Source organism: Streptopelia decaocto (genome assembly GCF_964273445.1).
Source record: "Streptopelia decaocto genome assembly, chromosome: 16".
Taxonomy (NCBI): domain Eukaryota; kingdom Metazoa; phylum Chordata; class Aves; order Columbiformes; family Columbidae; genus Streptopelia; species Streptopelia decaocto.
The window spans coordinates 1,267,966-1,290,657 of NC_138671.1; the positions used below are offsets into that span (position 1 = coordinate 1,267,966).

The 22,692-nt window shown below is 64.3% G+C and overlaps 1 protein-coding gene across 1 annotated transcript in view; it reads left to right on the top strand.

Moving 5' to 3' along the window:
- The window catches only part of SDK2 (sidekick cell adhesion molecule 2), a 44,007-nt gene extending 22,604 nt beyond the window's left edge, over nt 1-21,403 (top strand). The window contains exons 3-45 of the mRNA XM_082067331.1: nt 1,489-1,595; nt 2,365-2,512; nt 3,277-3,410; nt 4,396-4,507; nt 4,663-4,853; nt 4,997-5,080; nt 5,152-5,346; nt 5,542-5,658; nt 5,820-5,987; nt 6,203-6,305; nt 6,530-6,706; nt 6,790-6,926; nt 7,088-7,235; nt 7,305-7,445; nt 7,527-7,708; nt 7,947-8,062; nt 8,768-8,963; nt 9,146-9,244; nt 9,605-9,796; nt 9,877-9,998; nt 10,072-10,181; nt 10,270-10,420; nt 10,567-10,804; nt 10,884-10,999; nt 11,263-11,452; nt 11,699-11,797; nt 12,338-12,532; nt 12,618-12,819; nt 12,998-13,101; nt 13,211-13,281; nt 13,420-13,555; nt 14,214-14,270; nt 14,494-14,595; nt 14,726-14,841; nt 15,425-15,611; nt 16,402-16,539; nt 16,625-16,786; nt 16,911-17,036; nt 17,320-17,484; nt 17,784-17,924; nt 18,561-18,699; nt 18,995-19,121; nt 20,132-21,403. Of these exons, the coding sequence (XP_081923457.1) occupies nt 1,489-1,595; nt 2,365-2,512; nt 3,277-3,410; nt 4,396-4,507; nt 4,663-4,853; nt 4,997-5,080; nt 5,152-5,346; nt 5,542-5,658; nt 5,820-5,987; nt 6,203-6,305; nt 6,530-6,706; nt 6,790-6,926; nt 7,088-7,235; nt 7,305-7,445; nt 7,527-7,708; nt 7,947-8,062; nt 8,768-8,963; nt 9,146-9,244; nt 9,605-9,796; nt 9,877-9,998; nt 10,072-10,181; nt 10,270-10,420; nt 10,567-10,804; nt 10,884-10,999; nt 11,263-11,452; nt 11,699-11,797; nt 12,338-12,532; nt 12,618-12,819; nt 12,998-13,101; nt 13,211-13,281; nt 13,420-13,555; nt 14,214-14,270; nt 14,494-14,595; nt 14,726-14,841; nt 15,425-15,611; nt 16,402-16,539; nt 16,625-16,786; nt 16,911-17,036; nt 17,320-17,484; nt 17,784-17,924; nt 18,561-18,699; nt 18,995-19,121; nt 20,132-20,485 (6,295 nt within the window). The 3' untranslated portion in view covers nt 20,486-21,403. The remainder of the gene's footprint in view (nt 1-1,488; nt 1,596-2,364; nt 2,513-3,276; nt 3,411-4,395; nt 4,508-4,662; nt 4,854-4,996; nt 5,081-5,151; nt 5,347-5,541; nt 5,659-5,819; nt 5,988-6,202; nt 6,306-6,529; nt 6,707-6,789; nt 6,927-7,087; nt 7,236-7,304; nt 7,446-7,526; nt 7,709-7,946; nt 8,063-8,767; nt 8,964-9,145; nt 9,245-9,604; nt 9,797-9,876; nt 9,999-10,071; nt 10,182-10,269; nt 10,421-10,566; nt 10,805-10,883; nt 11,000-11,262; nt 11,453-11,698; nt 11,798-12,337; nt 12,533-12,617; nt 12,820-12,997; nt 13,102-13,210; nt 13,282-13,419; nt 13,556-14,213; nt 14,271-14,493; nt 14,596-14,725; nt 14,842-15,424; nt 15,612-16,401; nt 16,540-16,624; nt 16,787-16,910; nt 17,037-17,319; nt 17,485-17,783; nt 17,925-18,560; nt 18,700-18,994; nt 19,122-20,131) is intronic.
- The last annotated feature ends 1,289 nt before the right edge of the window (nt 21,404-22,692 follow it).

Genomic DNA, 22,692 nt, shown 5'->3' on the forward strand with positions numbered 1-22,692 from the left:
GTGCGTCCGCGGGTGTGTGACCCCCAAGAGCGGGGGTGGTTTGTGTCCCATGGGGCGGCTCACGGGCTGTGCCAGCGCCTTCCCGCCATCAGGGTTTGGAGGGGACGTGGCAGCGAGGTGGTGACGAGGGGGTCTGTGTTGGGACCGCGTGAGCCTCATCACTGCCGAGCAGGCGAGTGTCAGTGAGCGTCTGTCTGTCCGTCCACCCACACGCGTGTGTTGAGGAGTCGCAGCGTGTGCGTGTGATTTATGGAGGAGGACGCGGCAAGGAGAGCGGGCCCATCAGTCCCGGTGTCCGCGTCAGCCCCTGACAGCGCCCTGCCATTGAAATCTCTTGTTTAAAGCCCCTGGGGATCATTTTTAAATATCAGCTGTGACACTCAAGGGCTCGTTCCCGCGGGGATGGGTGACCCCACACGCCACGTGGGTGGGGGTTGTCGGCAGTGGGTTTGGTGTCACCCACGCTGTCCCCACCGCGGCTCAGCAGCACCAGGGGATGAGGTGGGAGCCACCGTGTCCCGTACAGGGCTCCCCCGCCCTTCCCAGCAGAGGGAACGTGCTCCTCGTGTCTTCTGAAAGTTGAGTTTATGCTCAGTTATCAAGAGAACAAACAAAGCTCTGCTGAAACAGCCCCCAGCGTGTTTTAATGCAAGATTAGATTTTGGGCAGGGAGGGTTGAGCTTGGTTCTTTACTCCTTTTTGCTCTATCTGGGAGTGCTCCCCATGGGGGAGGTGATACTGCCTGCCTGCCTGCCCCCCGGGATCATCCGCCCGCGAGGCCCCTGTGGGGGTCCAGCCTGGTTTTGGGGTGATGGAGCAGGAGCACCTGCATCCCTCATGGGGATGGGGGCTGCTCTGGTGACCGCGGGGTCCGGCGTGGGGACCAGGGTGATTCTTGGGGGCAGTGGGTGAGTTGAGATGTAGTTATTATGTACTTTATCTGCTTATCAGCTGCTGGCGCTGGGGATGATAAGAGCGGCGCTGGGGATGATAAGAGCAGGCGCTGGGGATGATTGGGCGGCTCAGCCCTGGCTCCTCGGAGCGGCGCGGGGCTCGGTGTGCGGGACCGAGGTGCCGTGACACTGGCAGGGGTCAGGACAGCGGGTGCCATGTCCCCAGCAGCCACCTCCGCTTGGCTTGAAGCTACTTGCCCCACGCTTCCCACCTGTGGCCATGAGTCACCGTCTCCCCCCACACCAGGCAGGTGACCGTCACCAGCTCATGCCCAATGCCTGGTGTGGTGACAACCCCCCCGTGTGCGTGGCCACGAGTCCCTGTGCGGCAGTGGGGGACACCAAGTGTCTCCCCAGTGTGCACAGATGTGCACAAACACGCGTGTTTGCACGGCTCCAGCGCTGTCACCTGGCGCAGGGGTTGCTGCCCAGCAGTGAATGGGGGGGCTCATGTGGGACCTGCAGCCTCTCCCGAGGGCTATGACAGTCACTTGACTGTCCCCAACACCGCTGAGGTGGCTCCTCTGTCCCACAGGTACATGATCACGTCGCTGGACCGCACACACGCCGGCTTCTACCGCTGCATCGTCCGCAACCGGCTGGGAGCCCTGCTGCAGCGCCAGACCGAGGTGCAGGTGGCCTGTAAGTGACAGCCCTGCTCAGCAGGGGACAGCTGGGGACACCCAGCCCTGCAGTGCTCGGTGCAGCCCAGGATCAGCACCTGGCTCCGGAGCATCCCTGGGCTGATGTGGGCAGGGATGGGGCTGTCGCTGCCTCTGCTGCACGCGCTGGCTGGGGGTGCAGGGGGGACCCCAGGACAGGGCAGAGAACAGGGGTCTGTGCTGGGGGGGATACAAAGGCACCACGGGGGGTTAAGCAGGACAGGAGGGTGCTGGGACCCAGGGGACATGCCCTGCTCTGTCACCCCTTCACTCTGGGATGCCCCCAGTCCCTTCAACCCCTTCCCAAGGAGCAATGACAAATCAGGAAGCTAATGAGAAATTAATAAGGCAGCTGTGCTAACAACTAATGATAATGGCAAAGTCGTTAAAAAGAGCTTCTTTACATGTTTTTAATTACAGCAATTAAAGGAAGTCAATAAAAATCCCCTGCCCCAACTTCCCTGTGCACCTTGCTTCCCTCTGCCACTCTGTGCTCCCAGCCCATGACCGGCTGGGCAGGATGGGGACACCGGCTGTCCCAACCTCGTCCCTGGAGCTGTGGTCGTGCCGGGGTCGTGGGGCTGTGCAGCTGCGGGTGCCGCGGGGACCGATCCTGCTGCCAGCGCAGCCTTGGGGATACAGGAGCAGCCCCCCAGCTGGGGAGGGGGCAGCAAACAGAACCCAGGGCACCCCCCTGCATCCCACCTGACCCCCCCAGCCCCTGACGTGTTCTTCCGCACGTTCTGCAGACATGGGGAGCTTCGAGGACAGCGAGACGCAGCAGAGCGTGTCCCACGGGGAGGCGGCCGTCATCCGCGCGCCCCGCATCGCCAGCTTCCCCCAGCCCCAGGTCACCTGGTTTCGTGACGGACGGAAGATCTCCCCCAGCAGCCGCATGTGAGTCCCCCCAGCACCCCCCGGCATCCGGGGGAGCCGCGTTTCCCTCGGCCACCGTTGTCCTTGCAATGAGGATGTTTAACAGGCGTCCTGAGCGCATCGCGCTAAAACCCAGAGACAGGCTTGGCCGCTAATGGCTCTATTTGTCATTGGGGAAATGAATTTTTAGAAGAAATCAAAATAAGAGGGAGGCGGGTGGGTGAAAGGGGTGTTGTGTGTGCTGGGGCGGCAGCCGGGGGGACAGAGCCGGGCATGGGACACACGTGTGTGACAAGTGTCCCTGCGGGGCTGCGGCAGAACCCAGTGGCGCTGGAGCGGTGAGCCCGGCGCTGGCAGGCACAGCGTGTGAGAATTGAATTTGTAACCCACATTATGCAGGAATTGAACTAGTCTCCTTTCTATTTGCAAGGCAGGATTGAGGAGATAAAACTCCTTTATCTCATATTTAATGGTAAAAAATATATTCGCCAAACCGTTTTATGTTTCCGGCAGATTAGATCGTTCCATAAAAAAAGAAAGTCCTATTAATCTGCAGTGTCCGATGGGCTCCGCTTGGGGCAGGGGGGACGTGGGGCTCAGTCCCCACACGGTCCCAGCTCCTGCTGAGGCTACTGGCCAAGCCGGGGGCAGTGGGGGGGTGACTGGGGGTCATGCCCATCCCATGTGGGTGCCCTGAGGCCGGTGCGGGTGCTGGGTGGGGGAACAAGGGTCCCAGCTCCTCACTTCGGCGTCCCCGTTGGGTTCCCATCCCCGTGTCCCCACAGAGCCATCACGCTGGAGAACACCCTCGTCATCCTCTCCACGGTGGCCCCGGACGCGGGACGTTACTACGTGCAGGCGGTGAACGACAAGAACGGGGACAACAAGACGAGCCAGCCCATCACGCTGACCGTGGCCAGTGAGTGCGGGGGCTGTTGTGTCCCCCCCACGCGCCGCTTGGCTCATCCCCAAGTTTAATTTGCAGTAAATCTCTTCGGAGGCTCCGGCTTCTGCTGACTTAACACTTCAGCCGCCTCAAAATTTATTTTGGCGCTTTGGGCTGTGCTGCAGGCGCTAATTGTGCCAGGGCAGAGCCCCCCACCCTGTCCCCACTGTGTCCCCGTGCCCTGGGATGGGGCTGCGGGAGGGGATGGGCAGTGCAGCCCCCCGGGAGTGGCTTTTCTGGGGGACATCCCGCTCCTGCCATCGGTCCCCTCGCAGCCCACGCTGCTCGGGGTCAGCCCCTGCCTGGGGACACCCCTGCGGTCCCGTCCCTCCGGTCCCCATGGACCCTGCAGGACCCGGCTGAGGGTCCCCTGACCCCCATTCAGGTGGTCACAGCTGGTCCCAGGGAAGACGCCCTGAAATGACATCAGTCCTCCCGGTGCTCTCATCCCCTCCCGTGGCTCCGTGGGGCGGTTTATCCCTTTCCTTTGCCCGTCCCCCTTCCCCTCCTGCCCCATTAATCTGTTTCTCAGCGTCTCCGTGCGCAATAAACAACCCAGAGCCCATGTTTATGGATTCAGCTCTATCAGCAGCTTTCGAGCCGATTGCGTTTTTACAGTGCCTACACGAGGGTTTTTTATTGTTGCAATCATTTTGCTTTATATACTCCCCATCTCCCTCCTGCCTGCCAGCTGCGAGCTGGGCTGGTGCCGGGGGTGCCAGGGGCTCCTGTGGGAGGAGGGGACTTGGGGACAGTGCCATGATGCCAGGGTGATGGGCTGGACCTGCCCGCCCTTCCCATGCGACAGCAAAGCCCATGGCCCTTTGGTCCCTGTCACCTTTGTCACCTCCGTGCCAGGCAGGGCAGACACGAGGCTTTGGGTGCCCCATGGGTGCCAGGAGCTGGGGCACCCCGGGGTGAGTGGGGGGTGCTGATGGCTTGTCTCTCTGTCCCTCAGATGTGGGTGGCCCGGCTGATCCCATCGCACCCACCATCATTGTCCCACCCAGGAACACCAGCGTGGTGGCTGGGACCTCGGAGGTGACCATGGAGTGTGTGGCCAACGCCAGGTGAGTAGGGATGGGGCATCCCCCTGGTGGCATCGCCATGGCCTGGCTGTCCCCATGTCCCTTCCCACCAGGGCTCCTGTGGGATGGAGCAAGGGGGGACTTGGCACGGTCCGGGGCAGCTGGGGCTGCCTCCCAACATGCTCCTGGCCCCCCAGGCCGCTGATCAAGCTGCACATCATCTGGAAGAAGGACGGGGTGCCCCTCTCCAGCGGCATCAGCGACTACAGCCGCCGGCTCACCATCCTGCACCCCGCGCTCAGCGACAGCGGCTACTACGAGTGCGAGGCCGTGCTGCGCAGCAGCAGCGTCCCCGCCGTGGCCCAGGGCGCCTTCCTCTCCGTCCTGGGTGAGCGCCTGGCCGGGCAGCCCCAGCCCACGCGTGTGATGAGTTGGGGTGGTCTCAGCCCTGGGCAGGAGTTGCTGGGGGGGGTTTGGTGGTGGGGCTGGGGGACCCGGTGCTGACGCCCATCGCTGGGCTGTGCTTTGCAGAGCCGCCACAGTTTGTCAAGGAGCCGGAGAGGCACATCACAGCCGAGATGGAGAAGGTGGTGGCCATCCCCTGCCAAGCCAAAGGTGAGCCGCTCCCCAGCCGCCCCCCCCGCGCCACCGCCGCCCTGTGCCTGACATGGCCTTGTCCCTTGCAGGTGTACCCCCCCCCAAAATGGCCTGGTACAAGGACGCTGCCCTCATCCACCTGGAGAAGCTGTCCCGCTTCCAGCTCCTGCCCGACGGCAGCCTGCAGATCAGCGGGCTGCTCCCCGACGACACCGGCATGTTCCAGTGCTTCGCCCGCAACGCGGCCGGCGAGGTGCAGACCACCACGTACCTGGCCGTGACCAGTAGGTGACAGTCCCCTGCACCCCGGAGCCTGGGCTGTCCTGCCTGGGACCCCCTGGCTGGGCTCCATGGGGGGCTCAGGGACCCCAGGGAACCCTCCCATGGGGATGGAACTCCCCCTGGAAGCGAGTCAGCTCTGGGCTGGGCACCAGGAAGGGCTTCAGGGGTGTCCGTCCATGTGTCTGTCCACCCTGCAGGCATCGCCCCCAACATCACGAGGGGTCCCCAGGACAGTACAGTCATTGATGGCATGTCCGTCATCCTCAACTGTGAGACTTCAGGGGCTCCTCGCCCGGCCATCACCTGGCAGAAAGGTAAAGGGACTGGGGACACTGGGGTGGGGACAAGCCTGCCCTCCCAGCCCTGCCCTGCCCATCCCTACCCACATGGCTCCAGGGCTTTTTCTTCAGGCTCTGTGGCCACTGGGCTGTGTGCCCAGGGCATTGGGGGTGACGTGGCTCACCATGTCACCCAGGGGAGCGGATCCTGGCCAGCGGGTCGGTGCAGCTGCCGCGTTTCACGCTGCTGGAGTCGGGCAGCCTGCTCGTCAGCCCCGCGCACCGCGCCGATGCCGGCACCTACACCTGCCTGGCCACCAACTCCCGCGGCGTGGATGAAGCCTCCGCTGACCTGGTGGTTTGGGGTAAGGCCCTGCCTGCACCCTGCCCGTGTCCCCACTGTGGGACAGAGCCTGCCTGCCCCACGGGCAGCTGGGTGCTGCCTCCTGCCGTGGTGCGGGATGGAGCGGTTTGGGGATGCCAAGCATGGGTGCTGGTCGGTTTGGATGGGTGACATCTTGGGCTGTCCCCTGCCGATGCCACCCCTGTGGTGCCGGTGGCTCACCCTGTCCCCCCGCAGCAAGGACACGCATCACCGACCCGCCACAGGACCAGAGCGTCATCAAGGGGACCAAAGCCATCATGAGCTGCGGGGTCACCCACGACCCCAGCGTGGATGTCAGGTACGTGTGACGGGGCTGGGAGGACTGGGGGGATCTGGGCACCCCCGGGCTGCCTGCCTGGGGAGGGAGCAGGCAGATGGTGGGTGTCACCGTCCCCAGCCCAGTCCTGCAGTGCCACCTGGTGCCCTGCGCACAGGGAGCCTGGCGCTGCGCTGGGACCCCTGGTCCCCTCTCCCTGTGGGGGGCTGCAGGGTACCAGCCCTCCTGGTGTCCCCCCGGCACAGGTATGTCTGGGAGAAGGATGGGGCGCCACTGAGTCCCGAGAGTGGCCCGCGGGTGCGCCTGGACGAGGCGGGCGCCCTGCACATCTCGCAGACCTGGTCGGGTGACATCGGCACCTACACCTGCAAGGTGGTCTCAGCTGGGGGCAACGACTCGCGCAGCGCCCACCTCCGTGTCCGGTGAGACGCCCCCTCAGCCCTGCTGGCACCCTGTGCCCTGGGCTGTGCCCCCTCCCGTAATCACCCCCAAACTCCCCGTCCAGGCAGCTCCCCCATGCCCCGGAGAGCCCCGTGGCCATGCTCAGCCCCCTGGAGAAACGGGCCATCAACCTCACCTGGGCCAAGCCCTTCGACGGCAACAGCCCCCTGCTCCGCTACATCCTGGAGGTCTCCGAGAACAGTAAGGGGCTGCCCCACCTTGGCCAGGCCGGTCCCTGGCACCACCCGGGAGCAGCGAGCAGGGGATGCTGCAGGGACCTTGGGGACCACGGGGCTCATTAGCCGGGCAGGGGACCCCAGTGTCCTGCAGGTCGGGACCTTCACCCCCCTCTCCCCCCACAGACGCACCCTGGACAGTGCTGCTGGGCAGCGTGGACCCTGAGGCCACCTCGGTGATGGTGCGGGGCTTGGTCCCCGCTCGCTCCTACCAGTTCCGCCTCTGCGCTGTGAACGACGTGGGCAGGGGACAGTTCAGCAAGGACACAGAGAGGTGAGCACGGCTGGGGGGTCCCAGGGGGCTGGCAGCCCTTGGTGCTTACCCCCACCTTGTCCCCCGCAGGGTATCCCTGCCCGAGGAACCCCCCTCCGCACCCCCCCAGAATGTCATCGCCAGCGGCCGCACCAACCAGTCCATCATGATCCAGTGGCAACCGCCCCCCGAGAGCCACCAGAACGGTGTCCTCAAGGGCTACATCATCCGGTAGGCACTGGCAGGGGAGCATGGACACCCCAGGGTGCTGGTGGGGACACCGGCAGCTCTGACCCCCACCCCGGTTCCCAGGTACTGCCTGGCCGGGCTGCCCGTGGGTTACCAGTTCAAGAACATCACCAACGCCGAGGTGAACAACCTGCTGCTGGAGGACCTCATCATCTGGACCAACTACGAGATCGAGGTGGCGGCGTACAACAGCGCGGGCCTGGGGGTGTACAGCATGAAGGTGACGGAGTGGACGCTGCAGGGAGGTAGGTGGGGACAGGCAGGGACGGGCAGGGACACCCCACAGTGACAGGCTGTGCCATAGGGGGTCTTGGGGACAGGTGGCAGGAGGAGGATGGGTTTGGGGGTCCCAGGGATGCTGGGATGTGCTGGGGAGGGATTCGCCCAGCCGGGGGTATCTTGGGCTCCCGGGGGGTGGCACCCAGCAATGGAGGGGACCTCACCGAGCTGGAGCCGCTGCAAGCTGTCCCTTGGTCCCCACAGTCCCCACGGTGCCCCCAGGGAACGTGCAGACCGAGGCCACCAACTCCACCACCATCCGCTTCACCTGGAACCCCCCCAGTCCCCAGTTCATTAATGGCATCAACCAGGGGTACAAGGTGAGGGGCGATTCCCGCGGGTCTCCCCAAAACCAGGGCAGCTGGGTGGGGGAAACCCCTTGGCCGACCTTCACAGACCATCTGGACTCCTCCTCCAGGAACCCCGGGTTTTAATTGATTCCGGCCTGGCTGTTAGAATAATATTTACTGAAATTTAACACTTGCATGGGCTTGCAGTCTCCCATGCTCTGTAATTAATTCCAAATTGCAATTAATTCAAATTTACACTAATTAAATTGAATTAAAACATTAAACTTGTTTCTTAATCCACTCAAAAGAAGTTCAGGAATTTAATTGCCGCTGAATGAGATAACCAGAGCAAGTAGGATATTTAACATTCTTATTAAATGCCACTTAGTATTTTTGATTAGTATTTTTAGGGCCTAATTAGTATTTAATTAAGTTGCTATAGGCTATCATGCACAATACCAATTAAATGCCCAAACATCCCTCCTAAACGCAGGCGAGGGGCGATTACACGCCGTTATCAATGGGAGTTAATCACCGAGCGTGTGCTCTGTATTGGCTCGTAAACATGTGCTTTTAAAGGCACCGAGTGTTCCCTGTGCCATTAATTGATATTTAATCAGCTCTGAATACATAAGAGGAGGCCAGAGGTGCCCGGAGGCCGGTGTTTGTGGTGCCGATGTGCGCGGTGGGGACAGCGATGCCTGGCGGCAGCGTCCCAGCCCCTTCCTCCCGCAGCTCATCGCCTGGGAGCCGGAGCACGAGGAGGAGGCGACGGTGGTGACGGTGCGCCCCAACTTCCAGGACAGCGTCCACGTGGGCTACGTGGCCGGGCTGCGCAAGTTCGCCGAGTACTTCACCTCGGTGCTGTGCTTCACCACGCCGGGGGACGGCCCGCGCAGCCCCCCCCAGCTGGTGCGCACCCACGAGGACGGTACGGGGGGGAGCAGCCCCGAGATGGGGGATTTGGTCCCGCGGGATGTGGAATGGGGGTCCCACCGAGCCCTATCCAAGAGGAACCCCCTCCACGCTCGCTCCTGGTGGGGCTCCCGTGGGTGCCGAGGGCTCCTGCCGTGGGTGCGTGGCTGCGTGCTGAGCCTGGGGGTCTTTGGGCAGTTCCTGGCCCCGTGGGACATCTCAGCTTCAGTGACATCCTGGACACGTCCCTGAAGGTCAGCTGGCAGGAGCCGCTGGAGAAGAACGGCATCCTGACAGGTGAGGGAGCACGGACAGATACTGGGTTCTGCATCAGCCCCGTCCCACCCCGCAGCGTGTCCCTCTGTCCCCATCCCACTCCCCCACATCCCCCCCGGTCCCTGTCCCACCCCGCAGCATCTCCCCCTGGTCCTCATCTCACCCCACAGCATCTCCCCCTGGTCCTCATCTCACCCCACAGCATCTCCCCTCATCCTCATCCCACCCCACAGCATCTCCCACTGCAGCATCTCCCCCTGGTCCCCATCCCATCCCACAGCATCCCCCTGGTCCCCATCCCACCCCACCACATCTCCCACATCCCACTCAGCCCTTGGGGTTGGGCGTTGAGGGGGGCTGACGGCACGGGGTGCGTTCCAGGCTACCGGATCTCCTGGGAGGAGTACAACCGCACCAATACGCGGGTGACCCATTACCTGCCCAACGTCACCCTGGAGTACCGCGTCACCGGCCTCACCGCCCTCACCACCTACACCATCGAGGTGGCCGCCATGACCTCCAAGGGCCAGGGCCAGCTCTCTTCCTCCACCATCTCCTCGGGGGTGCCGCCAGGTGAGTGCGGGGGTGCCGCTGCGCTGGGGTAGTGCCGGGGATGAGCAGCCGGTGCCACCCACCCTGTCCTGTCCCCACAGAGCTCCCCGGTGCCCCCACCAACCTGGGCATCTCCAACATCGGACCCCGCTCCGTCACCCTCCAGTTTCGGCCGGGCTATGATGGCAAAACCTCCATCTCCCGCTGGCAGGTGGAGGCACAGGTATGGGGTGGCTCGGGGTGTGCTGGGGGGCGAGGGGGTGCTGGGGGGCAGCTCATCCCCCTCCTACATGCAGATGGGCCAGAGCGGCGAGGCCGAAGAGTGGGGGCTCGTCCACCAGCTGGCGAATGAGCCCGATGTCCGCTCCATGGAGGTGCCCAACCTGAAGCCCTACACCTACTACAGGCGAGTGGCCGGGACGGTGTCACAGTGTCCCACTCGGGGGACTGGAGCCCTCTTGCCCCCCCACCGTGACCCCCCTCTCCCCCCTCAGTTTCCGCATGCGGCAGGTGAACATCGTGGGCACCAGCCCCCCCAGCCTGCCCTCCCGCAGGATCCAGACCCTGCAGGCGCCCCCCGACGTGGCACCTGCCAATGTCACCCTGCGGACGGCCAGCGAGACCAGCCTGTGGCTGCGCTGGATGGTGAGGGGGGAGCACAGCTCTGGGGGGGCTGTGCGCACAGGCGCGGGGCTCACGGGGCAGGCGGGAGGATGAGGAGCCAAGGGCTGGGGCTGGGGTGGCTGCGGGAGCTCGGGGGTGACAGTGCCCATCTCTGCGGGTGGGGACAGCCCCTCCTGGAGCAGGAGTACAACGGGAACCCCGACTCGGTGGGCTACAAGATCCGGTGCGCGCGCTCGGACGGGCGAGGGCAGCCGGCGGTGCACATCGTCCCCGACCGCGTGGAGCGGGAGTTCACCATCGAGGACCTGGAGGAGTGGACCGAGTACCGGGTGCAGGTCCAGGCCTTCAACGCCATCGGCTTGGGGCCCTGGAGCCCCGCGGTGCTGGGACGCACCCGGGAGTCAGGTACTGCTGCCCATCCCTGTGGTACCGGGCACCCACCCCGGCTGGATCCACTGCTGACCGCCCTCTCACGCCCCTCCAGTGCCCTCCTCTGGCCCCAGCAATGTGTCGGCACTGGCCACCAGCTCCAGCAGCATGCTGGTCCAGTGGGGTGACATCCCTGAGGCTGATTGCAACGGCCTCATCCTGGGCTACAAGGTGAGCTTGTCCTGCAGTCCGTGCCCTGCCCGTGCCCTGCCCGTGCCCTGCCCGTGCCCTGCCCGTGCCCTGCCCGTGCCCTGCCTGCCTGTCCCGCAGACCTGGGAATCACGGCTTTCCTTGGGGTGAATCACCCCAGGTCCATGGTGGTGGCACCTCCAAGAGCTGGTGCCCATCCATGCCAGCCCTGGCTATGCTGTGCCATCGCAGGGGGTGCCAGGGGCTGTGGCCCTGCCCGGCTGTGTCACAGGGCTCCGTTGCAGGTGATGTACAAGGAGAAGGACGCGGACACACGTGCGCAGTTCTGGCTGGCGGAGGGCAATGCCTCCCGCAGCGCACAGCTGAGCGGGCTGGGCAAATACACGCTGTACGAGATCCGGGTGCTGGCCTTCACCAGGATGGGCGATGGGGTCCCCAGCCGGCCCCCTGTCCTCGAGCGGACGCTGGATGATGGTGGGTGACAGCACCCGGATGGGCAGAGAGACCTAAATGGGCTGGGGGGGCGTTCCCTGGGTACCTAAGGCCTCCCTATCCTATGTCCCATCCCACATCCCATCCCGTCCCACCCACCCCATCCCTGTTCCCTGGGGTGGTCTCTCTCCCCCCTGACCAGGACACTCTGGGCTCCCATTGCAAGGGGATGGGAACTTTGCACACACTTGTGCACCCCCAGTGACCCCCATCTCTTCCCCCCTCCAGTGCCCGGCCCCCCTGTGGGGATCCTCTTCCCCGAAGTGAGGACGACCTCGGTGCGGCTGGTCTGGCAGCCGCCCGCAGCACCCAACGGCATCATCCTGGGTAGGTGGGGGCTGTCCCGGTGGCACTGCAGTGGGATGCTCTGCAGAGGGGGGCAGAGGTCCCATGGGAGCAGTGATCAACATGGGGGGGCAGAGATGAGCTCCCTGAAATAGAATCAGAGAATCATTTTGGTTGGAAAACACCCTCAAAATCATCAAGTCCAACTGTTACCTCACCCCTGTCCCTGCCCCATGTCCCTGAGAACCTCGTCTCTGTCTGTTCAACCCCTCCAGGGGTGGTGACTCCAGCACTGCCCTGGGCAGCCTGTTCCAATGCCCCACAGCCTTTTGGGGAAGAAATTGTTCCTAATTTCCAACCTCAACCTCCCCTGGCGCAACTTGAGATCCCCCAAGCGCCTCGGAGCCCGTTCCCCCCAGGGCTGGGGTTTCCCCTCTGTCTGTGTGAGCTCCCCTGTGCCAGGAGCCCAGACCCCCCATTGCTGACCCCGTGCATGGGCAGAGGTGGAGGGGGGCAGCGTGCGCAGGGGGACCAGGACAGTGTTCCCTCCACCAGTCCCCCAATGCTGCTCCCTTCCCCCAGCGTACCAGGTCACCCATCGCCTCAACACCACGGCGGCCACTGCAGCCGCCACGGAGGTGCTGGAGCCCAGCACCCGGCAGTACACGGCCACCGGCCTTCAGCCCGAGGCCACCTACCTCTTCCGCATCGCGGCGCAGACCCGCAAGGGCTGGGGCGAGCCAGCCGAAGCCCTCGTGGTCACCACGGAGAAGAGAGGTATAAGGGGGGGTCCAGGCTGTGGCGGGGGGCTGTGCGTGCCCGCGGGGTGCCGGCGGCGCTCCCAGCCCTTTGCCTCCCCCAGACCGGCCGCAGCCCCCCGGGAAGCCGCTGGCGCGGCAGGAGGAGGTGCGGGCGCGCAGCGTGCTGCTCTCCTGGGAGCCGGGCAGCGACGGGCTCTCCCCCGTCCGCTACTACACCGTGCAAACCCGCCAGCTGCCCGACGGCGAGTGGGCGCTGCACCCCGTCTCCATCAGCCGCAACGCCACCGCCTTCGTCGTGGACAGGTGAGGGATGGCCGGCCCTGACCTGGGGAGGCGATGGGCTCTGCTTTGGGCAGTTGCCTTGTGCCTCAGTTTTCCCATCCAATGCAAAGGCTGGGAAGCGCTGTGCCCTGTGGGAAGGAAGGAGGGTGGCTTGCGGGGTCACCCTCTGGCTTCACCACCCCGCTCTGCTCCCATGCAGGTTGAAGCCCTTCACCTCCTACAAGTTCCGTGTGAAGGCGACGAACGACATTGGGGACAGCGAGTACAGCGAGGAGTCGGAGTCGCTCACCACCTTGCAGGCGGGTCAGCGCGGGCTGCGGCTCCTGGGGCAGGGCCAGGGGGTGTCCCCCAGCCTGGGCACCCCCCATGCCCGGGGCGTCTCCGCAGCCTCACTGTCCCCTTCTCCCCACAGCCCCCGAGGAAGCCCCCACCATCCTCTCCGTCACCCCGCACACCACCACCTCGGTGCTCATCCGCTGGCAGGTACTTTCCCTTGTCCCCTCCGCCTTGCTGGGTGTTGTGGGACTGTCCCCCTTGGGAGGTGGCACTGAGGCGCACTGGGGACAGTCACCTTGGGGTGCTGGGGACCAGAGCAGCCGCTCACTGTTCTCCTCCGAACAGCCCCCGGCCGAGGACAAGATCAATGGGATCCTGCTGGGTTTCCGCCTCCGCTACCGGGAGCTGGTGTACGACAGCCTGCGTGGTGTCACCCTGCGTGGCATCGGCCACCCCGGCGCCACCTGGGCTGAGCTCACCCGTGAGTGCTGGTGGCCCTGCTGAGCCTGGGGACGCGTGGCTGGGGAGTGACCAGTGGTGGTGGGGGGAGGATGGGCAGGGCAGCATCCTGTGCTCCATAGGCTCTCCTAGAGCTGGCAGGCTCAGGCTGTGCTCCAAGGAGATGTCACTGGTCCCATTGTGCCACCAGGTCCATGGTCCCTATCACGCTTGCCTGCAATGTCACTGTTTCAGTCCTGCTGTGCTCAGCCCTTGTGTCCCTGTAGCACAGGTGTCCCCGTGTCTGCACCTGATGGGCGTCTGTGTGATGTCCTGCTGTGTGTGTCTGGCTGTGCTGCTGTCAGACCCCAAAGGGAAAGGGGTTACCTCCCTTCTGGGGACAACAGGGGCATGAGTGACAAGGGCAGAGCCCCAGATGGGACCTGCCGTGTGCACCGTGGTCTGAGCCCCATGGACACCCCAATGCCCAGACCCAGTTTGTGCCACTTGGGGGATGAGGATGGAGGATGGAAAGGCTCCTTGGTGCTGTGACAGCCCCCTTGGCACCTGGGGGTGACAGAGCCCTTGCAGGGGACCCCAGGGGTGGGTGGCTGTGCTGGGGTGGGTGCTCGCCGGTGGGACCCCAGCTGTGCCACACGGGGGACTAACGGGGTGCTGCTCTCTCTGCCCTGTGCCACCAGCTGTCTATGCCGTGCACAACCTCAGCGAGGTGTCCCTCACCCAGTACGAGCTGGACAGTAAGTCACTGCTCCCCCTGCCCCCCACTGTGTCCCTCCCCTCTGCCACCCCTGTGTGCCCTCCCCTCTGCCTACCTGTGCCGTGGGGTGACCCCCCTGAGCCCAGGGACACCTCTACCTCTCTCTCCTTTTGCTCCTTGGGGATTCCCCCAGTGAGGTGGGGGGCTCTGCCAGGTCTCCTGGGGTAGCGGGACCCCCAACCCACTGGCCTGTTCCCCCCCAGACCTGAGCAAGCACCGACGCTATGAGATCCGCATGAGCGTGTACAACGCGGTGGGCGAGGGCCCCCCGAGTCCCCCCCAGGAGGTGTTTGTGGGTGAAGCGGGTGAGTGCACCGGGACGGGGCTGGGCTACCCTGGTACCCCACGTCTCACACACGTGCCCCCATCTGGAGCAGGGCTGTCCCTCGCCCTGGCCCTAGCAGGGCTGTCACACTGTCCCCTCTCTCGACACAGTGCCCACCGGTGCGCCACAGAACGTGGCGGTGCAGGCGGCCACGGCCACCCAGCTGGATGTCACCTGGGAACCGCCACCCGCTGAGACCCAGAACGGGGACATCCAGGGCTACAAGGTACCGCAGCCTGTCACCTGGGAGCTGGCGCTGAGCCAGGGCTCAGGGACTCTGGGTGTCCTGGGGAGGGGCTGGGTTCCTGGGGGGCATAGGGCACCCTGGGAGTTGGTGGGTGCTCTGGGAATGTTCTACACGCCGTTAGGGACGCGATTCTGGGGAGATGCCGGGTGTTCCAGGGGGATGTCGGGTGTCCTATTCTAGTGCCGAGCGGCCACGGGGCAGCAGGTGGCGATATCGGCCCTCGGATGCAGCCGGATTCTGCTGGGATGCAGCCAGCATGCCATTGGGATGCCGCTGGGTTGCCACTGGAATGCAACTTGGATGCAGCCAGGATGCTGCTGGGATGTAGTCAGGATGCTGCTGGGATGCGACTGGGATGTAGCCAGATGGTGCTGGGGTACAACTGGGATGCAGCGAGGATGCTGCTGCGATGCAACTGGGATGCTGCCAGGCTGCTGATGTCCAGCACCAGGAACTCCAGCAGGGCTGTGTGGGGTGTTTGGGCACTGAAAGGTGCCTGAGGCGGGCAAAATGGTCCGAATCCAGCATCACCGGGTCTCAGAGTCCCCTCCTCCTCCTGCAGATCCACTTCTGGGAAGCCCAGCGCCAGAATGAGAGCACGAGGGTGAAGACGCTTTTCCTGCCCGAGACCGGGGTGAAGCTGAAGAACCTGACGGGGTTCACCTCGTACTGGGTCAGCGTCGCCGCCTTTAACGCCGCGGGCGACGGGCCCCGCAGCCCCCCTGTCACGGGGAGGACGCAGCAGGCAGGTGGGGCCCGTGGCACTGCTGTCCCCAGCCCGTGGCACTGCTGTCCCCAGCCCGGTCATATCCAGATCCTCCTGCCCCTGGGCTCAGTGGGGAGGTGTCACAGAATCACAGAATCATTTTGGTTGGAAAAGACCCTCAAGCTCATCAAGTCCAACTGTTACTCCACCCCTGGCACTGCCCCATGTCCCTGAGAACCTCATGTCCGTCTGTCCAACCCTCCAGGGATGGTGACTCCAACACTGCCCTGGGCAGCCTGTTCCAATGCCCCACAGCCCTTTGGGGAAGAAATTGTTCCCCAGATCCAACCTCAACGTCCCCTGGCGCAACTTGAGGCCGTGGGTCCATCTGATGCCCTCAGCTCCATGCTGGCTCCTGCCGTCCCCAGCAGAGACCAGCCATGGGCTCCCCCAGAGGGGTTTTGGTTTGGGGGGACATGGGGGTGAAGGTCTTGGGTGAGACATGGAGAAGATGAATGTCTTAGGAGGGGAGGGAGACAAGGAGGAGACACTGTGACTCTGTGTGGTGGACTTGGCGGTGTTGGTTTTATGGTTGGATTTGAAAGGTCTTTTCCAACCTGAACAATTCTGTGACCCTCGTTCCCCCAGCCGTGTGTGGTGCCCTGGCGGGGTGTCTGCACCGGGGGTGGGGACACGGAGTGGCACCAGGCTGGTGGGAGATGGTGACTGATGTCCCAGCTCCACAGGGTGGCAGTAGGGAGAGGGGCCAGCTCAGTGCTGGGGGTGTCCCCTGGGAGTGCTGAGCTGTCCCCGGCCACCCCATTCCCCCGCAGCCCCCAGTGCCCCCGGCTCCATCCGATTCAGCGAGCTGACCACCACGTCGGTGAACGTGTCCTGGGAGCCACCACCACTGCCCAACGGCATCCTGGAGGGCTACCGGCTGGTCTACGAGCCCTGCATGCCCGTGGATGGTGAGGGCATGGCTGGGGAATGGGGGCCACTGGGGGAAACTGGGAGACCTCCGGGTAAGCCCCAGCTCAGCCTCTGTCCCCACAGGCGTCAGTAAGATTGTGACGGTGGACGTGAAGGGGAACAGCCCGCTGTGGATGAAGGTGAAGGACCTGGCCGAGGGTGTGACGTACCGGTTCCGAATCCGGGCCAAAACCTTCGCCTATGGGCCGGACGTGGAGGCGAACATCACCACGGGGCCCGGGGAAGGTAGCGGGGACAAGAGGGATGAGGGAGAACATGTGGTGGGGACAGTTCCCCCAGTGCCACCGCGGCTGGCATGGCCATGTCCCGCTGCGTACCCCCTGCCTCCAGCTCTGCTCTGGGTCCCCAGGTGCCCCGGGTCCCCCTGGTGAGCCCTTCATCTCCCGCTATGGCTCGGCCATCACCATCCACTGGTCGAGCGGGGACCCCGGCCAAGGACCCATCACCAGATACGTCCTCGAAGCGCGTCCTTCAGGTATCACAGCTCCTCTCTGCTTCCCATCCCCACCTTGGTTCTGGTGGTTCAGGAGAAAGGGAAACTGAGGCAGGGAGTGCTGACCTCTCACAGGCCACCCAGAGGTTGGGGATTAGGACCTGGGTGTTTGGGGTTGTGGCCATGATGCCGCGGTGAGCAAGGTTGGTGTATATCGGGGAGAGGGTGGGGGGCAAACGCTCCCGGACAGAGGGGGATCGGCCTCTTGCCCTGGGGGGTCCCGCAGAGCTGGTCTCCCCGCTCCCAGGCTCCTTCTCTCTTCCAGACGAGGGGCTCTGGGACATCCTCATCAAAGACATCCCCAAGGAGGTGACCTCCTACACCTTCAGCATGGACATCCTAAAGCAGGGCGTCAGCTACGATTTCCGTGTCATCGCCGTGAACGACTATGGCTATGGGACCCCCAGCACGCCTTCCCCCTCCGTGTCAGGTAGCCGGGGGGCAGCACATGGGCACCCCTGGCGGGATGGGTCCCAGCGTTGCTCTTTTTTCATGGCCATCACCAAAACCCATCCCCAGCCCTGCCTGGCTCCTGCAGAACCCTGAATCCCGTGCCAGCAGCATCTCCCCTTGCCAAACCTGCTCTCCCCGTCTAACCCACTCCCTCATGTGGATCCAGGTCTCATAAAGTTCCCCAAAGCAACCCCATGCCCTGCAGGGAGGTCTCCCCATCCATACTGATTTGCCCCCCATGCCCATCCCCCTCTGATCATCCCCACTGTGTCCCAGCCCAGAAAGCCAACCCGTTCTACGAGGAGTGGTGGTTCCTGGTGGTCATCGCCCTGGTGGGGCTCATCTTCATCCTCCTCCTCGTCTTCGTGCTCATCATCCGCGGGCAGAGCAAGAAGTACGCCAAGAAGTCAGACTCGGGTGAGTGCCGGGGATCTGGTGGGTGGTGATGGGACCCTCTGGGGTGACAGCTGGGGGGTGCAAAGCCCTGACCCCATAGGAGCCTCTCCGGGGTCTCCCTGCTGCCTTTGGGGTGGTAGGATTCTGCTTCAGGGCTCAGCTCCTTGGAGACTCTGTGCCATGAGAGAGAGATGCTGTGGGCTTCCTGCAGAGCGCTGGGAGCTAAAGATTAAATCAGCGACTTGTCCCGCTGTCAGCTGCGGGGGCAGAGCAGCCCGGGGGCTCGGCAGAGGTCACTGGGATTAGCCAAACACAGCTCTGTTTTCTTAGCTGTATCAAGGGCTCAAATTGTGGGGAAAATCCAGATCTCCTGGTTGTGCAAACAGAGCGGCTGAGCCAGGGGCCAGAGGCAATGGGGAAGGTCAGGCTGTGAGCTGAGGTGGTGCCGGGCATGGGGGTGATGCCACACATGGGGACTGTCACTGCACAGCCACCTCTGTGGGACTGTCACCTTGCCACTGTCCCCACGCTGTGGTCCCTCCAACACCGGACCTGACCCCTCCCCAGGCCGTTCCCAGGCCCCCCGCACAGGGTCTGGGCCCCCAGTGCTGTGCTGCCCGGGGAGGGTCCGGGGAGGCTGAGCATCCCGTCCCGCAGGGAACGGCTCCAAGGCGACTGCCCTGAGCCACGGCGAGATGGTGAGTCTGGATGAGAGCAGCTTCCCCGCCCTGGAGCTCAACAACCGGCGCCTCTCTGTCAAGAACTCCTTCTGCCGGAAAAATGGCATCTACACCCGGTACAGACCCCCCGCCACAGCCCCCTCCCCGGGCCAGGGGGAGTTTTTCGGAGGTTGTGCCCGTCCCTCTGTCGTGCACTTGTTGTGGGGTGGGCATGGGGCTGGTGAGGGGCTGGCACGGGGGGCGACCCAGTTCTGCCCAGTGCACCAGCCCTGATGTGCCGGGATGCCAAACAGCTGGGGATCCCTGAGAGCTCATGGCCCACCTTGGGGGGTCCTGGGGTCCGGCTGGGCTCATCGCCGTGTGACACAGCCCTGAGGGGGGACCCGCACTGAGCACCTGCTTCTCCCCGAGGTCCCCACCGCGGCCCAGCCCCGGCAGCCTCCACTACTCAGATGAGGACGTGACCAAGTACAACGACCTGATCCCCGCTGAGAGCAGCAGCCTGACGGAGAAACCCTCCGAGGTCTCCGACTCGCAGGTGACCGCCTGGGGCTGCAGGAGGGGACAGGGATGTGGGGCAGGGGACGCAGGATGGATGGGGCTGGGCGCCCTCCCTGGGCATCAGCCCCACGCTCTGCCCACCGCGATGTGGGTCCAGGGGAGCGTTTGGGAAAAGCGATGCTGGTCCTGCATCCCCCGCAGTTTTGTGGCATGGAGCCTGAGTGAAGCTGGCGCAGCCCCTGGCCCGTGTTCTGGGGATGTGGCACCGCAGGGGTGCCCTTGGGGCTGCTGGGGACAGGGGACAGGAGGGCAGCAGAGTTGGGGACTGTCCTGCTGCCCGGTCGCTGGTGGCAACGGCCACGGCTCTGCCAACCCTGCAAAATGGAAGCTTTGTGTCCTGCCGGAGGAACGGGCAGCTGTGGCCGGGCAGGAGCGCGGCCGCGGGCAGGCGGCCCCCGGGAGGCCATGGGGCATCGTCCCTGGGACCGATGCTGGGCAGGACCTGAAAAGCTGCGGCTGAAGCCTGGGGAAAGATCCCCGGGGTCCCCATGACTGTCCCCAGGTGGGAGGGGGAGCAGCCCCGGGGTCCCCCCGTCGCTGCCGGCACCGTCTGTTCCTTTGCCTTGGCGCGGTGGCTGCCGGCTCCGCTCCCCTGTGCCCGCACGGGGCTTGAGTGGCTTTTGCGGAGCTGTGAAGAGCAGCGGGAGCTGGAGCTGGCGCGAGCAGCGTCCCCACCGCCTCAATGGGCCCTTTGTGTGCGGCCGGGGGAAGCTGAATCCAATTACCGGCAGCGGGGAGGCAGGGCCGCCCGCACCCGCCTCCCAAAAACACCCTCCCCGCCGGCTCGGGGACCCCCCGAGGGGCCCCAGGACCCTGCAACCCTTTTGTATAAGGCTTTATTTTGCTTTAGCAAGAGGCAGGAACCCCCCAGTGGTGCGGTCTCATTGGGATGTGCTCACCAGCATCCCTAAAAGATCCACGCCTGGGAGAGCTCACCCTATTTTTGGAGCCCCCCACCCATGCTCACCCCCCTCATCTTGACCTTAGGGCAGTGACAGCGAGTACGAGGTGGACCCCGGCCACCAGAAAGCCCACTCCTTCGTCAACCACTACATCAGCGACCCCACTTACTACAACTCGTGGCGGCGGCAGCAGAAGGGCATCTCGCGGGCGCAGGCGTACAGCTACACCGAGAGCGACTCGGGGGAGCCCGACCACGCGCCCCTGGCCAACAGCACCTCCACGCAGCAGGGCAGCCTCTTCCGTCCCAAAGCCAGCAGGACTCCCACCCCCCAGACCCCCGGCAACCCCCCCAGCCAGCCCGGGACCCTCTACCGCCCGCCCAGCAGCCTGGCTCCCGGCTCCAGGGCCCCCATCGCTGGCTTTTCTTCTTTCGTTTGATATTTAAACAGAAGCGAAAACAAACAGGAGGAAAAAAATGTATATTAAAAAAAGAAAAAAAAAAAAGAGAGAGGAAAAAAAGAGAAAAGCCCCAAGAAATTAAGAAAACAAACAAACAAACAAAAAGCGGCAAGAGGGAGAAGAGGAGGAGGAAGCGGAGAGGCCGAAGGGCGCGGGGCTGGCAGCGGTGCCGGGGCAGCGGTCCCGGCTCAGGGTGTTTTGCTTTCTTGGCAGCGCCGAAGCAGAACACTGAGCGCCTTCCCTGGGGCTGCGGAGCAAAACCAGCTCCTCTTCTTGGCCAAAGCTTTCTGGGTTCTGGACTCCTCGGGGGGCTCGGGTTGCCGGCAGAATGGCACCGGACTTTGCCCTTGACCCTGGTCCCTCCACCGGCTTGTGGCACGCCAGGCTATGGGGACAAGCGGTGACACAGAGACCACTGACTGCGGGGGGAAGAGGAGCTCTGCTGAACTTAAAACCTCTGGACTTGAAACCCACACCCTGGACCCCCAGGAACCCAGGGGGCAATTAATTCCTCCCCTCATTAGTGCCTGGCCCGGCACAGCACCCCCAGCAGAAGCCAGGACTGAACATCGGGGAGCCCTGCCAGGGGGCAAGTGGTGCTGATGTCCCCCCTCATTTTGCACCCCGGTATCACACGGGATCTGGCGAGGGCTCAGACCGTGGCAGCTCCTCTGCGTTGCTGGTGGTTTGGTGATCTTTTTTAACGGGGTTTTGTGCAGCGGTCTGGGAGCATAAAGGGCACACAGGGGCGGTGATGCCCGGGGGGCTCTGGGGCCATTCGGGTGGTCTCTGCACAGCAAACCCCCTGCAGTGCCTATGGGTGACCAGGCACCAGCCCGGCGGGGCCGCGGTGCCCAGGCTGAGCCGAGGGAGATGCCAATAAACAGCCTGAGATCAGCCCGTCTGGCCTCTCTGTCACCCTGGGGCTAGCGGGATGCGTCCATCTGTCCTGATGCCCCAGCTGGGCTTGTGTCCACCCTATGGCACTGGGGAAGAAGCCAGGCAGAGGGTGCCAGAGGCTGCAGTGCTGGGATGGGGAGAAACTGGGGACACAGCCAGAAGTGCCAGTGGGGACAAGGAGCATTTCTGGCAGGTGACTCATCCGACCTACTTTGGAGCTGGTGCCAAAGGGACTGTGGCACCCAGGGGTGCCTGTCACCTCCCTGACACCCCACTTGAGTGCAGACATGGGCATGGGGATGGATGGGGGGTCTGCGTTTGGCCGGACAAATCCTGCCCCTTATTTGTAGCCCAACTGCAGCCCCAGGTGTCTGGGCTTGTGCAAGAGAAATCATCCTGTCACCGGGGCCAGGACACAGAGCCGCCAGCAACGCGGGGCAGAGCAGGTCTGGGGAGTCGAGCAACATGCGCGAGTTCCCCGTGCGAGGGATGCTCCCCATGCGGGGGATGCGCCGTGCGCAAGGGCCGCTCCTCGTGCGAGGGATGCTCCGCTCCCACGCAGGGCACGGTTCAGCTCCTGCGAGCAGCCACGACCCAGCGAGCGCTGATGTGGTCCCTGGACTTGTCCCCTGTTGCAGGGACAGCGGGATGTGGGTCCTGTGAGACTGCATGTGCTCCCTGGAGGAGACGCCAGAGGGTTCAGCAACCTCCACAGCAGGTTTGGAGCTGGTGCGGTGCCAGGAGGTGAAGCCGCCGGTGCGGCTGTGGCCAGAGCCACCGGGGCCCTGTGGCAGCAATGGTGACAAAGCCAGGACGCGCCCTTTGTGCTCGTGGTTTCCCACGGCTGATGGATGCAGCACCCGAGGAAGTGGCGGATCCCACATCCCACCGCAGCGGTGGGGTCACCCTCTGCTCTTTGGGGATGGTCTGGGAGCCGCACGGGGCACAGAGCCCAGTGTGGGCACAGCAGACATGGGCTGAGTGCCAGGGGCACCAGTGGGAGCTCTTGCCTGTGCTGCCTCAGTTTCCCCCCAGCACAGATTCAGGGGGAAGGCACCGTGCTCCCTGCCAAGCACAGCCACCTCTCTCCCGCCTCGGCTTTCACCGTGCTCCTACCACAGCCAGCTCTTTCCCAAACCCCTCCGCGCCCGCCGCGCCGGCTCTCCAGGCTGTTCCGCGCAGCAGACAGGCAGGACGAGCTGTCGGCAGCCATCAGCCCCCCGGGACTGAATTGGCCTTGACGCGTCTCCCAGCTCCTGCCGGGTTCTCCCAAGGGCAGAGCAGCG